Genomic DNA, 17,814 nt, shown 5'->3' with positions numbered 1-17,814 from the left:
AGGCTGCGGATAGCTCCAATAGGACCACCGCTACCTTGCCACCCTCATCCATGATGTCCCTGATCTCCTCCGTAACTACTACCAGTGCTGTTTCTGTACTATGCACTCTCCTACAGCCGAAATGGTCTTTTTCAGAATGCCATCATGGTCCACAAATTCAGATAGAGAGATGTTGAAATGTGTCTCTAAAAAACGTTGCTAGAGTAGGGAGCTGGGAGGTGGGCCGGTAGTTCTTTTCTTCATTGGGATTTAGAGTGGATTTTTTTGAGTAGAGGCAGAATGGATGCTTTTTTCCACTCAGTAGAAATGCTACCCTGCCTCATGATATTGTTAAACACTGATACCAGTGGAGAAGCAATACATCCTGCTACCTCTTGCTGCACCTTACGGGCACATGGGTCCGATAAGGCTCCAGATTTAGTAAGACTTATCAGCTCACCCACTCGCTCCATCAGAAGAGATGGAAAATCTCAGAAGATCGGGTGGCTGAGATCTGAGGGGGTACCTGCTACAGGTGAAAAGTCGGCACACCTACTTTAAATCCCTGTACGCTGCCTCAACTTGAATTCTGAAAAATTCAGCTAAGTTGTCACATGGCTGTTGGGCAGGGGGTGGGTATTGCAGTGGCAGCGTGGGGGGGGGGGGGAGGGGGACCTTGAAAGCATCTGTACTGTTTGGAACAATTCTCTTGCGATTTAATTGCGGAACTGATCTTTTCTGTAAAATAGCTATTTTTCTCTATTATCATGTTTTTGTATTCCCTAATAAGCAGTTTATATTTATTTTTTTCTTCTAAGACATAATTGCTGCTCCGGGCCCTTTCCTGTCATCAGCATCTCTTCTTCATGTCTCTAAGCTTGGCGGAGTTCCGGGGCTAAGGGACAAGATCTATGGTTATTAACCATCTTGATAGGTGCCAGTTTGTTTACTGCTTCATATATCCAATTAAAGTTGCTAGAAGCCGCTATGTTTTGTCTCCAGTGGATGACGGTTGGGAGACCCCTAGAATTCCAGACATCTCACTTCTGTTCATTTTACTCCAGGACCTACCCAGTTTTGCCTTGGTGGCAATGTTTGTCAGAGATTTGTTAAGATTGACATTAACACTAAACAGCACCGCCATGTGATCAGACCACATAACCGGGACCGAGCCCTCCTGCTGTAACTCTGGCTAATTTGAGAAAATACCTCCCAGTATGTGCCCGGCGAGATGTGTTGGTGTATTGACCAATTGTTTGAGATTAAATCCCATTAAATTGTCAATAAGTGCTTTAGAGTCTTTGTTATCTAGATATTTTAAGTGACAATTAAAGTCCCCTAATAATGTAAATTTTCCAAATTGCAAGCTCCCTTTTAGGAAGTCACTGAGGGCTTCTGAGAATGTAATTCTAGGACCAGGGGGGCTGTAGATCAATAGCCCATGAAACAAGGAGTTGTGGTCTACTTTGCAGCTAAAAGAAAGAGCTTCACATTGGGCAAGAATTAGTGGATCGCAAATGATATTTAAGCAGTCTCCATAGATTATTGCTGTTCTGCCGCCTTGTTTTCCCTCTATATCCAATCCGTTAATTACGTAGTCGGCTGGTAATGCTGTAACTAAATCGAGGGCTGAAAACTTACGTGCTCAAATTTCCGGTAAGAAGGAAATATCGTGGCTATAGGATTTGAGGTAATCAAAGACCTCATATTCATGTTTAATCATCAACTGTGAATTCAGCAGTGTACAATTTAATTTTTGAGACAGAGTTGTGGGGGCGCCTTAGGAGTGGTGTAAACGTCTATACTGGGACCTTCTGCTGGTTCTAACTGGCACAAAAACTGATATTTATCACAAATATAATTATCTTGCAAAACGTTAAAATGAATATGGTTGCACAATGTTTGCTTACCCTCGTTTTTTAGGTGAAGTAGGGAGTCTCTGGAGTACGTGCAAAAAAGGCCAAGGTTCCTGAAGTGGTGGTTCTTCGCACCGGTGCACCATCACTGGTGTGGGATCACTCAGCATAACATCAGAATTATTAAGGTTTAATTATTAAGTTTAAGTAGTAGAAAAGTGAACAGGTAGCGTAAAGGTCAAGCATCCATGAAGTGTCTTATATACCTTTTCACTTTTCTCTATAAAGACAATCTGCAGTGTCTGTAGTTTTCAGGGAAGTGCATTGTGGGCTACTATCAGGTGTTTTTAGGATCTTAAAGATTGTGGTTTCAACTTACGGCAACATTTACGTTTCAATTCAATCAAAAAGTGACCCGTATTGAACATAAACCGTATGTGTTAGAGAATTATTTAGAGCAGTTAAAACTATGTGGAGGGTCATCAGATGATACCCATTGCCTCATGTTAAACGGCACCAAAGAGTGCGCTCCGTTTAAGTGAATGGAAGTAAAGTGTAGTGGTTGGTGGTGTTGGAAAAAGGGGAAGGGGGGCCTATTTTTACAAAAGAGACCGAGCGGGTCTCTGGGATCAAGAAATAGTTGGGCAGGCATGGGGATGGCGGAGGTCCATTGAGGTGGCAGGTGCTCGTCTGATTATTCTTGTGTTGGAGGCAAGTGGTTTACCACTGGTTCTAATGTTACCTTGACACACTGAGGTTACTAGCCTATCTGTGACAATACCATGCTTTCCTGGCTCCGGTTTATCAGTCCTGGGAGCATGAGTTCAGTGGCAGACTCAATCCCTTCCATGGAAATGTCCTCTGGCTGGTAAAGGACCATATATGTAAATTTGTTACATTAAACAGTTACATAAGTTCTACTCATGAAGCAGTAAACTAGCAAACTACATAATCATTCCTATTTTGTTGTAATTATATGGTGTTCCCCAGTCATTGTAGCTAGATGTCTCTTACAGAAATATCCTTCATACATTCCTTACACCCTCAAGCGCACTACATGGGACCAAAGTCACATAGTTGGCAAGGCTCTACCAAAGCGATAGCAGTGTCCTGCATCACACTAACCCACTGGGATAAACACACCTCAATTTATATCATCAACACTAAATCATATTGCCTAGCTGAACTGTGGTAGAAAGAGCAATAGACACCCTACTTCCCAGTGCAGAAAATATGTGAGCCCTTGGGTGCGATGTCACCTCCACATAGCCCTCGGCAAGGATCTCCCAAGGTCAAACACGGCTTACTTTGTCAATGATCCAGAAAAAATCTAATATAAATGGATGTAGAAAGCGTACCGTGGTCACTGAGGAGTCCCCTGAAACCAGCCTATGTTTGAATATTGGCTGAAACCTCTACCCTTGAGTGTCTGTTGTGATGGCACCTTATCCTGGGAATGCATGTTCTGCTGAAATGTTTCAGCTGGAGATGTGAAGCATGTCTGCAGCCAGGAAGAAAAGGTTGCCACCAATGTCAAATGAGAACAAGATGAGACAATTACCACTTAAGCTCGGCAGTTTGATGGAAGCTATCCTGAGGTTAATTGCTCTGCTGCATTTATTCTTAGAGAAGTGTTACCTTCAAGGAACAGATGGGAATTAACCCTCTAAGGCTGCTTGAAAAAAGGAAATGAACTGAATTCTGTCTGATGAATATGACTGTACTAAGCTGCTAATATTGATTCTTATATTGCAGTTTAATGCATGTTAACTGATGATGATTTTCATATTGCTTATGGGAAAATCATGGTATCTTCCGATAACTGACCCTGGGCTTGTCCATTTGTGGTCTATCTAGGGTGACCACCTCACCCAAGTTCACTACAGACACTGTCTCCAGTCCTGAACTTTTCACCCACAAATCAGCGATTTCAGGTTTGTTAGTCTAATTAATTCAATAGGAGCAAAACTAAGCTCGTGCACCCAGAATGCATAGGGCTATCCCACAGACGTCTAGGACTGGAAATGGCGACGTAGTGAAGTGGATGGAGGTGCTCACTCTTAATCTATCCCTGGGACTTCACTGCTTTCCGGATCGCTTCAATGCATAAGACTCACGCCTGTGATTTGTCTGTAGGTGATGCTGGTTGGAGACTCCGGTGTTGGAAAGACTTGCTTGCTGGTGCGTTTTAAGGATGGCGCTTTTCTGGCCGGCAGCTTCATCTCCACCGTTGGCATCGACTTCCGGGTAAGGAGCAATTTTTCCCGCTGTGTGTTTTGAAGGTTCACCCACATTGAGTTTGGTGATTGTAAGATCCGGGCAGGACAGTCTGTGCTCCTCTCTGTATCTCTGACCTCCAGGGGGCGCTGGGAGAGGGGTGGAGGAGCACTCCTTGCCCTCACCTCCATTGGTGTGGTGTGATCGCTTGCCCACTTTCTGATCCGACTCGCTGGACTTCAGTCGGCTAGAGCAGTGGTTTCCAACCTTTTGACTTCTGCAGACCCCCACTTAATCAGTAGTGGAACCCAGGGACCCCGCTGAATCATTTTTGGAATTCAGGGACCCCCCCCATTGAGTCATTACTGAAATTACAATTAATCTGTTAATATTATTAAATTTTCTAAGCAGTCACGGACCCCCTGAGGAGGCTTTGCTGACCCCCAGGGGTTCCTGGACCACAGGTTGGGAACCACTGGGCTAGAGTAAAAATAGGTGGATTTGACTAAATTTAACATCAATGGCAACGTGCTTCATAGTTTTGATTGTAACATGTGGTGAGTTCAGGCATCTCCTACAGGGTCTTATGTGGAACTTAAGAAAGCTGAAGCCCAAGAGCTGTCATTGGAGGTCATATTTTAGAACATGCTTGATTTCCACTTGGCACTCCATATTATACGTGCCTAGAAAGAGATGTCTGCATCCATCTTCACTAGATCACATATCTCTTGGAGGACTAAATCGCATGGCAAAAATATTGTATTCAGTGCATTGACCTAAATAGTACACCACAAGTCAAATGTTGATAAGAGGAGTTAAAAATAGTAAGTAAATACTTCTGATACAAGGGATTTTGCAATCACTGTATAAAAAGCTGTCTCTAATTTCCTCATTACTGGAGACTTGTGATGCACTTAGTAGCCTTCAAAAAGAAGTGACAGCTGTTCTATGGTAATAGCTTTTTACAGTTGAATTTTGAGGTCACAGTGCTCAATGCCAGAGTCAATAGCCAGGGTGAAGGAAAGGTCACACAGCAGGTATAATGCTGAAGATTTAAAAACACTAAAATGAAACATGCCTTTTCTTTCCGCTTCATTTTACTAGATGTACAGTGATAAGCAAACAGATGAGGTTTATGGTAACATGCCTATTTTGGGCATGCCTTAGGTAATGATAGAAAAGGTATAATTTCTTTGCATGTTCCACATATTCTGAGCTACAGCCCTATTTTTAAAGGCTGACTTGTATTAATTGTATTAAATGGATTCTAATATATTTTTGTGACAGATAACTACCTGCTTTTTTGATGTCTAATTTTGCACTAGAGATTCTTCTTTAATTATTCATGTTTGCAAACATGACAGCTCTTTCATATGAAAGAGCGATGCACCAAGAATTTAGGTGGTTTGTGGAAAAGATGATGATGTGATCATGTATTTCAAGGAATAAAGTACACCCGACATACATTGTAAGGAAATTGAAAATCACCTTAGCCTTCTGCCTTGTTCCTCTATGTGCTGGAACTCATTGGTGGCTTCCAATAGCTTTTTAATGTAAGGCAGAGGGTACTTTATCATGTATAACTTTCTGATGTACTATTTGGTGATGGAGTGAATACAATATTTTTGTATGTCGATAGTGTCAACCTGGTGTAGAAGTTTACAGCCCACATAGAAATAGTTCCCTTGATGATCAGCGCTTCCAATGTTGAGGCCAGTCCTGGGTTGTTCAATAATAGTATTTTAGAATTGCATTTCTTGAGACCGGGTGTATTCTTTTGCATTGGTGTGAATGTGTCAAAACAGGAAGAGAGGTGATTAACCACCTGTTCATGGTGCACATTGTCTTTGGGACTCACATGCACTGTTTGAATGCATGTGTCCTGTTTTCATCAAATACCTGGTTGGTGTTCTCTTGTGTTTGCTATATCATGACGATCTTGGGTGGCTGGGGTGAATGCAGGTTTCTTCATGAGAGCAGGTATAGACAATGTTGTAGGAAATACAGGTAATTGCATCAAAGGACATTTAAGGGTTAAAGCTGTGGTGCAGAAGGTGCTCAGAAAGATGGTGAGGATCTGTGTATGAGAGCATGAGGGGCTCTACAAGTATAGTGAGGCTCCCCCTACACACTTTCCAAGTCCTTAACTTTTGCTGTAGATGTTCCCCGTTGTTGATGGTTTATCGGAAGGGGTAGTGCAGTTCTCAGCAGAGCTTAAGTTTGCAACCAGTTTATCTAAGCACAGTTGATGTGCAGGCAACATACCCGTGGTCTAAAAGCTCCCACGAAAGCTGATCTTTTCCATTCGGTATGCAGTGTCCTATTTTATGGCTGTGTTGCCCTGCCCTGTTCCAACCTATCGAACTGCTTTAGTGTACACTCTGAGGCACCATTCTGTACCTCAAGGTGGGTCCAAGATGACCGACTCTTGGCAAATTTTCAGGATATCAACATAGAATAAATTTAGCATACTGCCAATCTAATTTGAACTCCTTTACATATTGGTGAGCGCGTGTCTGCTTCAGTTTGTCTTCGCATTTGTTTCTTCCAGGGGCATGGACCATGTACTATTGATTTCTTCATTAGTGTTTGTTTGCCCTTCTTCCACGGGAATTGTGGTACTTTTTTTGTTCCTTGCAAGACAGCTTGATTACTGGTTGCTGAAAACTTTGTAGGTTTAAATTACCTTCTTTCTGAAAGCTATTTTTGCAAAGCGTACAAACAAGTAATAACCCCTTCATGATATAAAGTAATTTTCAAGCTACAGTGTTATCTCTAAGCCATAGGCAGGGAAACATAATCCTTTCGAAACACTGTGTGTTTGATGATAAATAAATCATCCTCTGAATTATAAAACAGGTAACCCACAAGCATACATTTTGGCCGACCCTGGCTTTTACTGATTATGAAGGTATAAACCATTCTCCCTTCCTTTTAAGACTGTTGCCATACAGTACGTGCTTTTAGGAATTCGTGTTTGTTGCTGTATCGCTTTAATTTATTTGTTGGCTATCTCTTTTATTAATTAGAGGATGTTTTATAATCATCAAACATGCAGTGTTTTCAGAAGGTTTGTTTCACCTGAACCGCTACCCACCCCAAGCCCTCAATCACCCTTACCTTCCTTAACTTGTATCCATCCCGAAACCCTAAAATCACATTAAACTCCCTTTACCTCTAAACACACCAAGAACCTACCTCCCTTTTACATCCACCCATCCCATAACCTCATAGTTTCACTTATCTCTCTTTACTTCTACCTACCCCATAACCCTAAAATCCCCCTTACCGCCATTTACTTCTACCCACCCAAACCCTAAAATCCCCCCTTACCTCCCTTTTCCTCTACCCACCCCAAACCCTAAAATCCCCCTTACCTTCCTTTTCTTCTGTCCACCCTTGGACCTTAAGAGCATCCTTTAGCTCTGTCCACCGCTACCCTTTTATTTCTATCCATCAGTGAACCCTAAAATCGGCCTTTCCTCCCTTTCCCCACCCTGAAATCACCCTTACCTCCCATTACCTCTGCCCAAACATGAACCATACAATCACCCTTACCATCATTGACCTCTACCTACCTCTAAACTCTAAAACCACCTCACCTCCCTTTACCTCTACCCACCCCTAAACCCTAAAATCACCCTGCCTTCCATGCCACCCCTGAGCACTAAAATACCCTTACCCCCTTTTCTTACCCCTGAACCCTAAAATCACCCTTACCTAATTTTTCTCTGCCCAACCCTGAACCCTACAATCACTCTTTACTTCACTTACGTCTAACGACCCATAAATTCTAAATTTACCCTTATCTCCTTTTACCTCTGCCCACCTCTAAAAGTACCCTTCCTCCATTTACCCCTACCCATCCATCAACCCTAAAATCACCCTTATGTATCTTTACCTGTACCCACCACTAAACCCTAAAATCACCCTTACCTCCCTTTACCTGTACCCTCCTCTGAACTCTAAAATGACCATTACCTCCCATACCACCCGAGACCTAAACCCTAAAATCATTCTTACCTCCCTTTACTTCTCTCTATCCCTAAGCCCTAAAGTCACTTTTTAAATAACATAAATACAGTTATTTAGAAAACAATACCTGTGTAGTAAACTTCATGTGGGGTAAAGGTGGTTTCCCCTCAGGCAGGATACATTCCCACCCCCTCCTTAAACATTCTTTTTCCTTCACCCAAGTGCCTCTAAACGCTGTGGGGGCACCATCGGTTGTTGTGTGCCCTTTGATATATTTGATGAGCACCGCCCCCTCTTTGACAGTTTGCCTTTCCTTTGCTCCCCATGTCCTATACTTTAGATGTCACCTTAGACCAAGCGTGCGCTGTCCCTTGCAAGACATGTGTACTTACAGGAAGTCCTAGAGCCTGCCTTTTGCTTTCCTCCCTTTTACCTGTACCATTGCTTACCATTGATTAACTTAATTGTTGCCTTTGTTTCCTTGCTTCTCTTTGGTCAGCGAGTGCTGGCTCCATCTCCTCTTTGTGTGTTTGTCCCTACCCGGGAGCTAGGCCCAAGCACTGCTTCCCTTGCTCAGTGTCCTTCTACTGCTCACTGCTTTCAGAGGGTCCCACATTGTTGCTTGTCCTGCCCCCAAACCCTTTTCTGCATTGTTGTTTGGTCAGTCTGTCCCAGTTACTTGCCCCATTGTTGCTTGCCCTTTCTGCTCCCAACTTACTTCCTACTCACCACTGGTTGCTTGCTCCTCCTGTTAACAAAAGATAGCACCAAAAAGTTTAGCCAGCAATGCAGACGGTTCAGTGCATCCTGCTCTGCGTGTTTTTTTTGGTGCTGTCTTTATGAGGGGCAAACATGGCAAAATTGAGCTCGGAGGTAACATAATTAAACAAGTAGTTTTTCTGTTTTTCTTCAATTCCATTTATGTATTTGTGAGTTTCGGACATCTCAGCCATACCATGATCCTTCTTGCTTCTGACAATTTCAGGCAGCTTCATGTAGATTGCAGTTCTAGTATCCATTTATGGATGGGATTTATCAGCCTTTGGCCCACATTTCTTGCCCCCATTAAAAAATATTGATGCATAAATGTGTATTTTAATTTCTTGGTGTTTTATGTTTGCTGGCAAGATGTTGTCATTTGTTCCTGAAAATGTTTTTGTGAAGTCAGAGGATAATCCTATACTAGGAAAATGGATCATTGGCCCTCGTGCTCAGGCCTGGCTGCTTTATAATGCTATCATTTCTAGCTTTCAGCCATGTTTACAGCATGTGTGCTGATGTACAACATGACTAAAAGACATTGACAAAGCCAAAAGCTGACTCATATGTGAGAGCTTCTGGCTGTGCCAAAGCTTGTTCACAGTCGCGGCTCTCGGTTGTTGAAGGGGGCGGGGTGGGGTGGCACACACGGGTGGGGCGGGGAGGGCAGGGAAGGTGGTGGGGGGATAGTAATAACATTTTTTAAAAAATAATAATAAACTTACCTTGGCTCCCGCACCGCTCCTCTGCTGGCTGGAGGCAGGCACAGGCTCCCAGCCTGCCCTGCGGCCAATCCTGACGCTGCTCAGAGCAGCATCAGGATTGGCTAGGAGTGCCCAGCCAGGGCACTCCCAGGCCGACAGGCAGCCTGTGCAGGCTCTCTCCAGCACAGCAACGGAGTTGCTGGGCTGGAGAGAGCCCTGTGCGCATGAGTGCTTGGCCGACCTGAGACGGCTGCCCAAACACACATGTGCTCTGAGGGGAAGTGCTGGGGGAGTTCTGAGCACGTCATCCTGTGGCCCCCACTTCTACAAGGAAACGATAACAAACACTGTTTGTTATCGCATCTGTTTGTTATTATTTCCTTGTAAGGGTTTTGCAGCTGCCGCAGCTGGCAGGGGGGTGACGCTCCTCTGCCCTCATGGAGGAGCCGCCCCTGCTTGTTTACTTTACTTCACACACTGGCACACCTGATCTAAGCCACCGCTGGGCCTCTCCGAGGACTTATACATAACTACAGCACTTCTCTTGGTCCTGCAAACCATACAGGAACAGAGATTAGACTTTAATACATTGTGTTGGAAGAATCGCTTCACAGATGTGATTGCAGCAAGTTCAATGTCATTCAGCAAAATTGCGCTAGATGGGATTCCCCGGATCAAATGGGCTGGAATAAGAGAACCATGTGATGGTGCGTTATAGGTGCTGGAAATATGTGCATGTTGTAGAGTGTGAGCAGGAATCAGCCTGAAATTCGACAAGCACTGCCTTGGGCCAGATTAGGCTGGGTAGAGTAAATCATAGTTAAAGAATTACTAGCTTATGGTCCAAACTCAATCCTAAAACCTAAAGTTGGGAGCTTGTGGATACGAGTATGATGCAGACTGCTGACAAAATACATCCAACTATGGTTTGAGCTTAAAGAGACTTGACAAAAAAACAAGGAGGTTGAACTAGAGTTAGCAAGGAGGAGCTAGGTAACCAAGATTCCAAGTTGGTCAAAGGGCTTTATTTACATACCTCATGAGCTGAAAACAAAAACTGCCTATTAAATCCCTTGTATCTTTCCTTTAATTACAGACTAAGGTGGTCATTATGAACACGGGCGGTTTGGCCCGCCACGCCGGCATTGGCGGGCCAACCCGCCGCATTATGAACATGGTGAGGGCCGCCATCGGCAGCCCTCACTCACCGCCAGGCTTCCGCCGTCAGGCAGCCTGGCGGTGAGTGGAAACACCATTGACAGGGTAGCTGCACTACCCTTCGGGTAATGTTTCCTGATCCACCAGCCTTTCTGTGGCGGGTTATCCCACCAGGGAAAGGCTGGCGGAGGGGGTGCCCCGCAGTGCAGGGGCCCCGGTGCAGTGCCCCATCGCGCAGGTCACTGCCCGATATTCGGGCAGTGACCTGCGCGACGGGTGCAGCTGCATCAGCCGCACAGAGGCATTGGCGGCGGCGTCAATGTCCCGGCCAGGCCTTTCTGTGAGCCGGTGGGCGGAAACAATGTTTCTGCCCGCCAGCCCACAGAAAAGATCATTATTTGGCTGGCGGGGATCCGGGGTCGCTGGCGGTCAGTGTTTTGACCGCCAGCATGAACACGGTGGTAGTTACTGCTGTGTTCATAATGACTGCCTAAGTCCATAATCAGTTACTACCGCCCCATCTGGTACTTTATTTCTTCTGGGGAACTCTTACATTTTAGCTTCTGGTGGCCACCAAGGACCCAACGTATGAGAAGATTGTGTTTGAATGGTTAATAATTATGGAAATGCAAGGCTGAATAAAGCACTGCTCAAGCTCTCTGGCTGCCTGGGATTCTTATGAATGGCGGATCCTAGAGGATCTGGTGAGGCTCACCGGATGCTCAGAGGATCCCTTGAAGGACCCAGGATTTTGGAGGATCTACTGAGGGGCCGCAGTTGTTCAGATGATTTTATGAGGGATATCTGTAGGATTTTATGAGGGGCATAGAATGTATTGAGGATCAACAGGCTGTTTATTGTAAAGTGATCTCACTCTCAACATGTAAGTTAAGAAAATTGAGCATGTGGTCATGCCACTTTGCAAGTGAATGTTTACATGCTTAGTTGCTTGGCTGGCATACTGTAAACCCTTGGGCTGCCATTACCTCTTCTTACCACTTACAGAAGTTGTGATTGTGTCCTGGGCATTGAAAGACTTCAGAGGGCTGTGTGTGATGTCTGAGATTGGCAGTACGCTTCTTCCTACATTGCTGAATGTCAAATTTCACATTGAACGCAACAGCCATGGGATTGGACAAGTACAGAACATTCAAAACACTTGCTAAAGAAAAGTTACCACACAGCAATGGTAGTCTGAGAGTTTACGAACGAAAATAAAAAAAATAATAGTCTGTGAATTACTGGTTTAACAGGCCAAAGTGACCCCCAGCAAACTGAACTGGAGCATGTGACATAGGCAAAGGCAAGTTACCTTTGTACACAAATGGGACAGCAATGGAGAACATGTCATGGATTCAAACAAAGGAAGCATACCGACTGCAGACTGAGGTCATGAAAGAGGAGGAAGGCGACCTTCAGACTTCAAAAAGAATGTATACATTTCAGCTGAGTAAGCTAAGTAACAGTTTTTCATCTCTGGAGCCAAAATGTAAAGCAAAGGCTCAAAACTTCATAAATGGCACTTGCTTCTGGTGTTTGTTTATGTGAGCAGAAAACATGACTGAAGCAGGTTATGGTTACACTAATGGAAAATTGATTATGTCGCACACGCCATGATATAATACATGACTCCCCCTCCGTCTTTGAGGAAGTCCGGAACAACCAAGTCTCATTCACCAGTTAGTCCACAGCCGCTACAAAGCCACCCCAATTTCATATGTGTGCTATACGATTTCTGATAACATTGTGCCAAATAAGATAGAATTCTATATGATCAATGATGCTGCACCAATTTCAGAGAGGGATGCTTGAGAAATCATGCTTTGAGGCCACAAGATGGAAACCAGCATTCATGGACTCAGAGCCCTGAGGCTCGGGTGGTGGTGTTGGCCCTAATATAATAGGAAGCATTTGCAATGCAATAGTTCTCGCATTTGCAAGAGTTAGAGCTATTTGCATTGTAAATGCATAACTGGACTTTTCTTCCTCCATAAATAGGTCAACCCTGCTGCATAATTTGGTCCTCTCTGCCACATAATTCCAATGGCCCTGAATATAACTGGAACACTTAGATTTACTCTCTCTGTTCCATGATTGGAAGAAACTCCTCTTTGTGTCCGTGTTGTTGTCTGTACTCAGTGCTTAGTAAAGAACAGAAGTCTTGTCCTTCATCTGTTCACTCACGAGGACACTGTTGTTGCCTGGAAGAAAAACACCAATGGGGAGGAGAGTTTGTGCCACTACTGATAGTGCAGCAGGGCTCTCTCGTCGCCATGGACCGTGACAAACAAAAATAGTGAGCAAGGTAAGGGTGAGCACAGCACTGCGACCACTGGTGTGAGAGAGCCAGCTGGAGACAAGTAAAGGTCACACACTGACATACAAAGAGGGCCCTGCCAGACAGCCCTCACTTACGAAATACACATAAATGAGAATACCAATAAAGAACCGGCAGATCAAGTGCAGTCCGGCGAGAGCAATCTGCCATGCTGGCAGGAGGCCCTGTCCTCTAACTCTGCTGCACCTTCTGGACCTGCACGGCTAAGAAAAGGTGCGGACGGGCGACGATGGGAAAATCTATACACCATGCATTCTCCTATAAGCATTGGTCACTGCATCACAGGAGGTAATGGCCTGAAAAGCGTCCATGGTGAGCAGCCTGAAGCCAGAGAGCGTGCAAGGGCTGTAACCGGACTCCGTGTGAGCATTCAGGTCGACCCCTAGTCTCCACACCCTTCCCTAGAAGGCGGCTTGCTGTTACCTGCGACTGCAGAAGTGAGCTGGATGTTGAGGGTGTTGTGCTGCACTGCTATCGCCATAGTGAGGCGGAGCCCTATGCCATGCCTGGTGGCGGCGGCTGCACCTGAGAGCTAGTACCCGAATGTGCAGAGAAAGGAAGGATACGTGGGAGGGCTAAAGAGAGGAGGGCAGCACTCCCACCGGGACGGAAGAGCAGAGGAGCACCGCCCATTGCTGTGCAATTGAGGAGGAAGGAGGATACCAGCACACCATGGAGCATGAATGGGAGAGACAGAAGAAATAACAAAACAAGCTGACGCATATCGGCTCTACCACCGCCATGGAACGCGAAGGGGAGCGACAAAAGTAAAAAGTAAAAAAGTAGTGTGCCCACACTACCGTATATGACAGATCGTGCAATAATTCATGTAACAGGGTCAGTCTGCAAGCCGGTAACAAAACAGCCTCAAGGCGGGACAAACGAAAAGCATTTACCTAGGAAATCAAGGGAATTTTGAATGGTAGGCCCAGAAACCCATGAAAGTGATGGGTGTGGTTAAAGCCCAAAAAGTAGATTACAACATGTCGAGGGAGCAGCAATTGTGCGCTGCTATGCTGGACCTAAAAATGGAACCAAGTTGTGTGTTTCTAAGCCACCTTTGACTTAGACTGGTGGAAAGACGAACCTTAAGAGATAATTCTAAGTCATGTTTTAAGGACTCAATTCCTTTTTTTTAATGGATGCTATTGTAACATTTTGAAAGTATGTATTCTGTCTACCAAACAAAAAAGATGAAGTTCTTTATTTCATAAATTTTTCCATTGTACATTAGAGTTGTTACCTTTCTGTCCCCAATAGATATCCTTGCTTTTGGCATTACCTAGCACCCAAGAGAGTAAGCCAGCTGAGTAAATGTACTGATTAGAAACACTGTTCCAGTGCATACATTGTTCATATGAGAAGTTCATAAAGTATAGTGGCGCCCAGGCACTATACTGGTATGAACAATGAGCCAAGACGTCATGCTGGAAGGATAGTGCCTACAGGATTCTCATGATATTACACAGACTATCATGCCATGGGTCTTTTCCTTTAGAATATTGTCTGTAAAGGTACAATACCCCAGAATACAGCCCCACAAATACCATCATGGGTAAAAATGCTCCCTTTGGTCTCTAAAAATAAATAAAAAAAATCACAATTCTGCGCTAGGCACAGTGCTTGCCCAGAACACTGTGTAAGATGGAGTAATGCTGCCAGAGTATTTTCCTGATATTATTGATAAATAAAACATGTTTTGTAAGAGTAAACCCTACCCCTGAATACTGTGATACAAAATGTGTTACACTGTAATATTGCTCAACAAAAGGCAGAATCCTCTACCATATATTGAATTGGGGTGTTGCTGACCAGTATGGGAGTGTCAGGATACAGGTACAGGCAGCCTGCACATGGCAGACTCTCCGACAGTTCTTGCCGCCACCAGGATTATGGCAGTGTTCCCTTAGAGGCTGTTGTCAAGGCCAACCATGTTCCATTAGAGGTGGCACCCAATTTCTGAACTTTTGGGTATTTTGAGAATTCTGAAGACCTATGCTTCTCGTCTACTTTGTTCTGTGACCATGTGAGATCAGGAGACTCCATTATGGACCTCTGTTTTTTTTACGTTTTTCTCTTTTGGTGATACTGAAGAGTGGGTGAAGGCTCCTTCTGGAATCCATGCTGTTTTTTGCCTTATTTGTGCTTTTACTCTCTAATAGGTCTGTCGGTTCATGTTTTACTTTTTAGAGTATATATTGATTTATTCATGTTGGGAACATTGCCGGAGGCTATTCAATTTCAATTACCACCAAGTGAAAGACCTTTTTTCTGAAGGACTCAGGCTCTCCATCTCATAAGAAAAGCAGCACCTCACTCTTTCTTGCTAGAAGCCCCAGAACTCCTGCCTCAGCACTGCTATTTGTTTATTACTGAAGGTCTGGAAAGCTGCACACTCCTGCTTTCCAAAAGTGTGCAGATTACACATAGATCCGGTGTGTTTGAGGTGACCTCTGCTACCAGCCTGGGGTAGTACTGGTCCAGCTCTTCACCAGGGGTGTAGCTTAGTCATTGAGATTCAGCGGGTGTGAGTTGCAAATTTTTCATCTAAAAACAATATGCTGAATGGTGGAGGGATGACCAAGGTTTGGGATACACTGTTCCCATGGGGAGTAGGTTCAATGCTGATTTTCATAAGGTAGGCCTCTGTCTAAGTTACTTTAAAAAATATATAACAACCTTTTACGACAAACGGGGATGGCACGATAAACCAACAAAGACCTGACTCAGGGCCCCCAGACCCAACTCTCAAGCCAAGAATTTATTTATTTGGGGGGGGGGGGGGGGGGGGGGGCTGAGTCACATCCCAAACACCACACCAATCCTTCCTGAAGCTCCGTCCCTGCTCTTCTCTGAGCCAGTGAAGACTGGAGTTTATGTCCAGAGCTGGATCTGATGCGACTGAACCCACTTCACTTCCTGGGAAAGTTCACATTAGTCCAAGAGCCACCTCAGCCAGTACGGTCAGATTGGATTGGATTGGCTCTTTGACACTCAAGCGGCCAAGGAAGTAGCAGAACCACCTTGTTCATTTACCAGCATCTCAGTTTTCTTAAGCTTTTCACAGATTTTCTCAGTGCAGAGGCCGTATCTGTATCTAACAAACAACTCTCCTCCTAAGTGATGACAACACAGTGGAAATTATGAATGGCATAGTTACTACAGATGGAAAGGCTTCTAGGAACCTCCTTGAGATGAACAAGTTTCTCTGGTGCCTTCCCCTTAACCAGGAAGAGTTTATCATTCAGTAATCCAGGGAGAGACATTTTACCACATCTCTAGACTAAAGTCTCTTCCTTGGACAGAGCAGGTGCGTCAAAGAGCATTTCCATTTCAGTGGGATTCTGAATGCACAGCTTGCAAATCCGAAATACTCATCTCATTTAATCAGAGAAAACTTCTCTCCATCCTGTCCTCATTATAAACAGTTTGAATCTGTGCATGAGGTGCAGTAAGTGTTGAAAACATCCTACTGAGATGTGGCTGATTAATTTTTCCGAGTTCTGAATACATACATAACATCTAAGGCACATCTGTGCGGTCCTGACACCATCAGCGCATAACTAGGATAAGGGCTGACACTTCAAACAGCCTGAGACCTGACAAACCCGCTGCAACATAACACTCGTAGAACTGGGGATTCATTACACTAATTGACCTTTACGGATTTTATGACGGTTTTTTAAATTATAATTGATAGGAAATGTTTTTAAGATAATACAATGTTTTGTAGTAATTGTCTGACATAATAAATGCCAGAATGAAATTTTCAGATAAATGATATATTGTGGAATCTCCTCAAAATAAAGCTGCATGCTGCTCTAGAAAAAAAGAAATAGAAAGTTGCAGCCCTACTGTAGTCCTTACCTTTGAGTGTTAAGTGAGGCTTCATTCTTGAGTTGTTGGGGTTGTCGACCTTACTGGGTGGAAGATTATTTTAGGTAGGGCCATTTTTAGGTCTTGGCCAGACAGCTGTGTCAAAGAGATGTGTTGTGCTCTATCTGTGGGCTTAGAGTCCGCCCATCTCCTACCAGTGGTACATTTCAGTGTCGCTCTCATTTTCTTTAATGCCATTCGTCATGGCATGTGGGCGTTATACCCTCTTCTTGTGTTTAGCCCTCCCTTAGCGCACTGACCAAGTACATGTCTCCTTACACTCCTCCCCGTTGCAGAGCTATTTTTTTCTTTGTTTTCAAGCACTCAGTAGGAGTACTTGTGGTTTCAGGCCGTCTCCCCTACACACACACACACCACTAAAATGCATGCACATGTGCATAAACAAAAGTTGTTTAAAACCACAAACAGCGCTTGCTTATTGTTATTTTTTTCCACTATCCAACGGTATTTGAGCACTCGCTCTGACCTCCGTCTTGCCATATCGCAAACATGAGCTGATGGTATTGGAGCACTTTAAGTGCTCACTGGTTACATTACACAACATCACATTCATTTTTGTCGGTGAGCCTGCTTCAGTTAAGATATTTTTTCCCTTCATTGTTGCTTCCTCCCAACCTCTCATGTGGTTGCTTGCCCCTCTCCCCATCCCCTCCTGCTACATGCCTGACCCGTCCCTCCCATGCCTCCCTCTTCACTGATGCTTTTTTTTATTTTCTTGCCCGATCCGATGGTATTGGAGCGCTTGATCCGTCCTCCATCTTTTTTTTTTTTTTTTTTTTTTTCTCCTCATTTATAACATAAGACAGGAGGTATCCAGTTTATGTCCAGGTTCTGGTTGAAAAACTCCAACCTGGAGATCAGCACCTGGGAACTGGCTTCCATCAACAAAATGGAAAAAAAAGGGAGGGGGGAGGAGTGGAGAAACAGCCCC

At 44.3% G+C, this 17,814-nt stretch overlaps 1 protein-coding gene across 4 annotated transcripts in view; it reads left to right on the top strand.

The window, feature by feature from the left end:
* Nucleotides 1-17,814, top strand: part of RAB26 (RAB26, member RAS oncogene family) — a 716,049-nt gene that overhangs the window by 25,953 nt on the left and 672,282 nt on the right. For all 4 annotated transcript variants that reach the window (XM_069209743.1, XM_069209744.1, XM_069209746.1 and 1 more), the window contains exon 2: nucleotides 3,972-4,082. In XM_069209743.1, the coding sequence (XP_069065844.1) occupies nucleotides 3,972-4,082 (111 nt within the window). The remainder of the gene's footprint in view (nucleotides 1-3,971; nucleotides 4,083-17,814) is intronic.

This window comes from Pleurodeles waltl, chromosome 10 (genome assembly GCF_031143425.1).
Source record: "Pleurodeles waltl isolate 20211129_DDA chromosome 10, aPleWal1.hap1.20221129, whole genome shotgun sequence".
Taxonomy (NCBI): domain Eukaryota; kingdom Metazoa; phylum Chordata; class Amphibia; order Caudata; family Salamandridae; genus Pleurodeles; species Pleurodeles waltl.
Note: the sequence above shows the minus strand (reverse complement) of the source record. Positions and strands in the feature narration are given on the sequence as shown.